Source organism: Nicotiana attenuata, unplaced genomic scaffold (genome assembly GCF_001879085.1).
Source record: "Nicotiana attenuata strain UT unplaced genomic scaffold, NIATTr2, whole genome shotgun sequence".
NCBI lineage: Eukaryota > Viridiplantae > Streptophyta > Magnoliopsida > Solanales > Solanaceae > Nicotiana > Nicotiana attenuata.
This window is the reverse complement of record NW_017673326.1, coordinates 52,994-60,228: the sequence shown is the minus strand read 5'-3', so window position 1 is coordinate 60,228 and position 7,235 is coordinate 52,994. Positions and strand designations below refer to the sequence as shown.

The 7,235-nt window shown below is 35.4% G+C and overlaps 1 protein-coding gene across 1 annotated transcript; it reads left to right on the top strand.

Annotated features, from left to right (window-relative positions):
* Positions 1 to 3,917: 3,917 nt before the first annotated feature.
* Positions 3,918 to 4,953, top strand: LOC109216056. Its single transcript, XM_019380184.1, has 2 exons — positions 3,918 to 3,980; positions 4,513 to 4,953. Exons 1-2 carry the CDS (start codon positions 3,918 to 3,920, stop codon positions 4,951 to 4,953), a joined length of 504 nt encoding a protein of 167 aa, XP_019235729.1.
* Positions 4,954 to 7,235: the final 2,282 nt, after the last annotated feature.

Below are 7,235 nucleotides of genomic sequence, written 5' to 3'. Positions count from 1 at the left end.
GACCTTTGCATCAAGTAGTTTGAATCTTCATAATTTTTACGGGTTCGATCCCCAGCAACGGCACCAAAAAGTGATCGCGGCCGTCTCAACACTACACAATGGTAGGAAGAGTGGGTAGCAATAAATAATACCCGAATAGTGGATCGGGGTCGAAATTCCACAGGGAGCTAGTAAAGGAGTTAGAATATCTGTCTAGCCTAGAGTTGCGGTTGTGCTTCTAATGTCGCTTCACACATTCTTGGGGTTTTCTTTTTAAACTACTCTTGTAAAACTAATGGTTTAAACTAAATTATGCTAGGAGAATATTGCTAAGTTGTGCTTAATATAGGAAAAAGGTACTAGGATCGTGACACTACCTAGGTGGCTAGCTAACGGGTAGAAGCTACTAACGGGAGATTGATAAATCTGGGTTCATTGCTATAACCGTTGCACAATTGCACTCATTCTCACACCTCTCGATAGAGAGAACGATTTTGCCCAATTGACTCTCTCGAGACCAATTAGGTAGGGCAATTAGACCGAGCAACTAGGCTCAAGTAGGGTAGTTACTCTTTCGAGGTTTAACCCGTTAATTGGGACTACCATTCTCATGGGTCCATCCCAATTCCTTGTTAGGTCAACTTTTAGGGTCATATGACTCTCTTTCTCAAGAAGAGTTAGACCCACTAAGCTTGAATTCATGTTTGCAACCACAAATTCTAGATTGAAACACAAAAGTAACCCAAATAACAAATACCCAATCTCAATCTCACCCTAGAATGCAACACCCATTAACTACCCACACTAGGGTTGAGCCACAACCCTAGCTAATGGGTTTAGCTAGACATAATTAAAGAAGAAACAGTAGAAGTAGATGATGAAATGAACATGTTAATTGATTACTAATTAGAATCTATGATATTCAAGAGTAAAAATGCCAAAATAGGCTACACAACACGTCTCACGAGCGCAGCCTTCGTTCAGAAGCTAAAACATAACCTAAAAATGGTAAAAAGATCTATTTATACCGAGCTGGAAAATCTGGACAAAAATACCCCTGCGGGGTCAGCGCGGACCGCGCTAACTCTCAAATCTCATCTCTGAAGTTGGGGGCCACGGACCGCGCAAAAATGTAGCGCGGCCGCGGCGGAGGATCGGCGCGGACCGCGCAGGAATGGGGCGCGGCCGCATAGCTTGACTTGGTCAAATCTCCATATCTCTGAATCTCCTTCGCGCGGACCGCACTGATATGTAGTGCAGCCGCGTGGGACTTAAGCCTGCACTGGTGGTTCTCTGAACTTCCCTTGCACAGACCGCGCAGAAATGGAGCGCGGCCGCGTGGCTTGCACTTCAATTTACCCCTCTCTGAATCTCCTAGCGCGGCCGCGTGGCATATCAGTGCGGTCCGCGCTAGGTCTTCCTGTTTCTCAACTTCACTTGTTCTTGACACTTGGCAAGTTTCACTCCGTTTTGAGCCGATCTTTGACATTTGTCACCTTTTCGCTCAAACCTGCAATCAAGCACAACTTGTAAGCCTTTTGGGACTATTTTGTGGCAATTTGTAACAAAAGCAATAGCAAGTAAGGGGTATAATCATGGTAAAATCCTAGCTTATCACTTATCAACTTACGTATTTTTTAGACCGATGAACAGATGATAGAATAATATGACACATGGGGAATCAAGAACATAAGCATCTCTAGTGTTTCTATGAATAGAGTCATTTATGGAAATTGTGCATTTGCTCGTTTTCTTTGTGTCGTATAGATCATGCCAAAAGAAAGAACGGATAAACTACCTGGACTGATTCTCTTGACAATTCCTCTAACATACGTCTTTTGCGACGAAACACATAATGGCTGATCGAAGTAGGAAAAATCCGTATGATGTTCTTAAGAAAGATTGTACAGTACTCCCTTAGAATTGCAAATGTCGTTGCTATTATATTATGTGGTCTCGTATAAATTTCCAAATCCCCTCTTTTTTCGTTCTTGCAAACCCTTTCTATAACTCCCCCAAATGAATTATGACATGGATTGAAGATAAAATTTAAGGATGACTAATATAAAATTCACTTTCTACGTGTTTGCCATGTGAATGTATGAATTGCACCAAAGGATGACTAAGAAATATTGTCCATGTGTCATCTAATTTAGTTTCCAAAAATCAAGAGTCACCACTAGATCTTTTTGCACTTGTTTCCATGTAGGGGGTGATGTACCCACCTAATAATTATCCATAATTTTCTAATTATATTGTTAATGCCCCACTAATCCAATAATTAATTAATTACCCACATAATTAAAAATTATCTCAACTTACTTAAAATACTACTCACTTTTAACACACCTTATACATCTTACTATCATGGTTATGTGGTACCTTGTATGGCACTAGTCCAAAAATACGGGGTATTGTAGCTTGGACCGTATTTTATCTCAAAATAAAAACTTTCGACAAACTCATTTTCTTCGATTGCTTACCCACTCACCTTCACGAATTTACTTATCACTTGTTTGAAATAGCGTAATCCTTATAATCCCAAAATAATCTCATTCCCGATCTTACGTTGATTAACTTATGACGAAACTTTAACATACGAAATGCGAAATATAACATCTCATTTTCGAGCTTACATCAATTTACTTATGGCGTACTTCCACGTACGAAAGCATGGGGTATAACATGTGTCTGGCATTCTCCGAGTCCCGTAACTAGTACGGTTGCATACTTGATCTAGTCGGATTTTGAGGTATTCAAATTGAGGTAAAGAAAACACAAAAATATAAAAATAAACACAAAAGAGGCTCGAGGTCATTCCCACCTAATAAAAGAAAATTAAAATAAAATAAGGATAAAAATACTACAGGTTTTACTTTGGCCTCCAATTACAGAATGTTACGGGGCATTCCCCGGAATAGAATATCTATAAATACTTCGGGGTTTCCCTGGATAAATCTAACTTAAGGAACGACCTCTCACCTCGAAACTAATAAAACGTCCTAATATTGCCTACCCAAGTGTTGTTGGCCTAAACATGCTCCTAACGAATTATACCCTCAATAAAGAAAATAAAAGAGCTAAATAAAAGAACTAATAAAAGAATAATTCAATTCATGCTCATGTTTTATTTTGAGAAATTTTCATAAAGCACTATCTTTTAGTGGTCATTAGCTATCTATAGATACCATTTGCTATATTACGCCCTGTAGATACGTTTTACGTTTTTATAAGATGTATTTGATGTATTTAGACTACTGTATTCATGAATATAATAGGAAAAATAGGCGTGAATCATGGAAGTCCAGCTAATCAGTTGTTGTATTCAACTGTATTCAAGAGTTGTATCATTGAATACAGTAAAGTATATTCCTTAAAAAAGGGACCTTTCAACAGATTTAAAACGGAAAGGAAATCAATCTAGAAAATAGTCTCCTAATATAACTCAACTAACACAATTATATCACCCATAATCTGTAATTCTCCCTTCATTAAAGATTTTCCATCCGAAAGTATCAAAAAACAAGGCAAATCATGGATTCTGAATTCTTCCTTCTTTCTTTTCAGTTCCTTTGTTACAGTTCGTACAAAATAAATTTCAACCAAGAAAACTCGAGATTGATACAATTATATACAGAAATACGTTGAAATTCGATTTTGCATATGACTACATCAATGTACCCCTAAATCACATGAAAATTGTTCCATGGAGTTATTTTTTCCGTTAAATTTAGTTATGGATTTAAATTTACTTATGTCTGTGCAGATTCCTAATGAAGTTGATTTAGGGGTCTGTGCAAATTTACTTATGTCTGTGCAGAAACATTTGTTACTTCACAGAAGCGCTTCAATATTTCTGATTTCGAGAGAATTTATATCAACGATCAGAAGTGGCTGCTTCTGACATTAACAGAAGCTTGGTAAGTGAACTTGAAGTAATGGGATTTTCAGAGGCTCGAGCCACCAAGGCTCTTCATTCTTCCGGTATGGTCATCCTTCTGGTATTAGATATATTCAAGGAAAAGATTTGCTCGTGTATTCACTTGAATAACATAGGAGACAATTTTAACATACCTTTTGCTTCTGAAGTAGTATATAACTGTTAGGCTATATCGGTTGTTAATTCAATCTGTATTATCTAGCTAAAATATGCCATTTTCTATGGGAAAGCTCTCCAAACAAATAATTTTTTCCCCTACCTCTCGGTCTATCCATTGTGCATTTTTTATTGATTATGTATTAATAATACATGTATTGTTGTGGAGCATTACGCTAGTAGAGAAGAATTGAATATAAAATCAAATTGTATGTATATGTATTTAGCTGTATTTGTGAAAAGTTACTTGACCTTCACTGTTGTTCTTTTTTTTTTTATGTATTAATAATACATGTATTCTTGTGAATACAGTGTCTCTAACTGTTTTTTATTAAATGTATTTGTTGTATTAAAATGTATGCTTATAAGTATAGGTGTATTCAGACATGTTCAAATGTACAACAGTGTATATATTTGTGTTGTATATTCAAATGTAGGTGGTGCCATCGACTGAATATTTGCATACGGTGAACGATGAAGGAAGGCATTACACCGTATGCCTCTTAGAGAGAAAATGCAGTTGTGGGCGGTTTCAAGTCGACGAATTACCGTGCCCACACGCTTGGGCTGTCCTGAAGAGCAAGTTTCTAATGCCAGAAGATTATTGCTCTGACTATTACAAGCCAAAGTCTGTTATAATGACATATGAGGTGCCCGTGTATCTTTTGCCGGACCAAAAAGAATGGAATATACCAGCACATATAGCAGATGAAGTTATATTACCACCCAAATGGAAAAGACCTCCGGGAAGACCAAAGGAGAAGCGTGATAAGCCGTTCATTGAATTGCTGCAGAAGAAAAATCAACATTCGTGTAGCATATGTGGGCATGAAGGACATAATAAGCGTACTTGTAAAAATGCTCCACGTAGAAATTAGTTCACATTCTGACTTGTATTAATGCAAAACGATTTGTTATTGGAACCAGTTTCATTTCAAATATATTTTGGATATACTTAGTTGGTGTATTAAAGCTGAATTCGTAATTAAAATACGACTATTATATCTTTATTACATCTGAATATAGATGAATACAATCATTGAATACATATGATTACACTCGGTTATATACATAGGATAAGATTGTATCATAGGAAAATGAGAGATTGAATATGATTTCTTAATATTAAATATATATATATTCAAATACACCTGAATACATATTAATACAATCTGTTATACACGTATAGATGTCTAAATATGTATTGTACAAAGGTCTAAATAGACTTGAATACATATGCATATAAATGAATACAGATGAATAAAATCAGTTATATACATAAGACGTATTCAAAATACAGCTGAATACATATTAATGCAATACATTATATAAATATGAAAGTCTAAATACACCTGCTGAAAATATGTGAACATACTCTGTTGAATACATATAAATACAACTTAATGAATATAGATAAATATATCATGTTGAAATACAGATCAATATAATATGGTAAATTATATTATAAATGCAACCTGTCGACTTGTTATGAATGCAATAAGTTTGATAGAGAGTAATACAGTAAGTTGAATACTGACTGATACAATAAGTTGAATACATATCAATGCAACATGTTGCATACATATCAATACAAAATGTTGCAAACATACTTAAAAGCAACAGGTTGTAGCACGAAAACAATCAATACATCGATTGGATGCTTGAAATGATAGTACATAAACACTGTTGATACGGTCAATAAATAAATAAAAAATTGCTAAACTAACACCATCTTTACCAACACACTGTCCAAAAAAAAATAGTATTCACAAAAAACTCCCATCGAAAACTACATTCACCTAAGACTACTCTAACATTATCTTAACCGACGTATCAGAATCAGTGATGTGCCTAAGAATATTTGAAGGTTCTTCGCTCTCGCTTATGGCATCAACGTCTATCTTCCGCATAGCATAGTCCCAAAGGAGGGCACTATATCTTTGACGGAGTAAATTGGCATCAAAATTTTGTTTGTGGAACCAAACCAACGGTGCTCAGAAACTCTGCATATGCCGCGACATGCACCCCCAATCCCTGAAAGAATATATTAAAACAGTTACAAACAAGAATTTAAAAAAGGTTTCATATTCATCATCAATACATAAAGTCATTAAGTGTTATGAATACATATAAATGCAACTAGATACAGTTAAATATTGAAATAAATATTCATACCATTGAGTACAACACAATAAATATCTACATACAATATACAAGGAAATCTGTAATAAGTACGGAAACATAGTGAATGTAAATTTGAATACATCTAAATACATTTAAATACAACATATAATAACTAAGTAAGTACAACTCAGTGAATGACATTGTAAATGTGTAAATGAGTTCTGGATTGTTTAAATACTTATGAATACAACTAAATACATATGAATATATCAACATACATATAAATCACATGAATAATTATGACTACATCAATGTACCCCTAAATCAGTTAAACAACTTTGAAAGCATATTGATACAATAACAATTACCTTTTCGTGCCATGTATCCGAACTTTTTTTTTGCGTCAACCTCCTTAAACTTGACACATGAAGGATCATTCATAGGTTTTTTCCTCTTTTTCGCAACTGGAATTTTTGTTTCTTTTAAGGATTTCTCAACTTGGACTTCTTTTGATTTGTCATTGTGTAGATTAGTTCTTCTCTCTGAAGTTGTAGTTGCTGATACACCTGCAAATTCCGACTCCGCTTGAGTTATTTGCAACGAGAAAGAGGGCACATCAAAATTGAGAATTTTGGTGGGTATGCCTCTGGTTACCATCTTGTGTGACGAGGAATCCGACATTGGAGAGAAAAACGATAGTTATCTGTTGAGTAAACAATAACAATGTTTATTGTTTAAGAAGCAAACAAAAATCTGTATCAAAATCGAAGAAGCTAAATACTTTTATCAAAATCTAAGAAGCTAAATACTTACCGCAAGAACTTATAGCAGGAAATAAAACCACGATTTTAGAGAGAAACTAACTGGGGAGTGATTGTGATGACCCAAAGGGTCATCACCTGTTTCCTCATTCATTCTGTGCTTCCGAGGCCTTGAAAACCTCATTTTTACTTGCCTCGATTTGCGTGCGCAGTCCGGGCGCGTAGCCGGAAGGCTTTTATGTTGAGATATGTGAATCCTGTGAAAAATTTGAAGA

Bases quoted from the DNA above. Each gene is read 5' to 3' on its own strand.
- LOC109216056 (XM_019380184.1), top strand. From the start codon at position 3,918: ATGGGATTTTCAGAGGCTCGAGCCACCAAGGCTCTTCATTCTTCCGGT. The intron at 3,981-4,512 runs GTATTAGATATA...ATTCAAATGTAG, and splicing joins CCGGTATGGTCATCCTTCTG to GTGGTGCCATCGACTGAATA.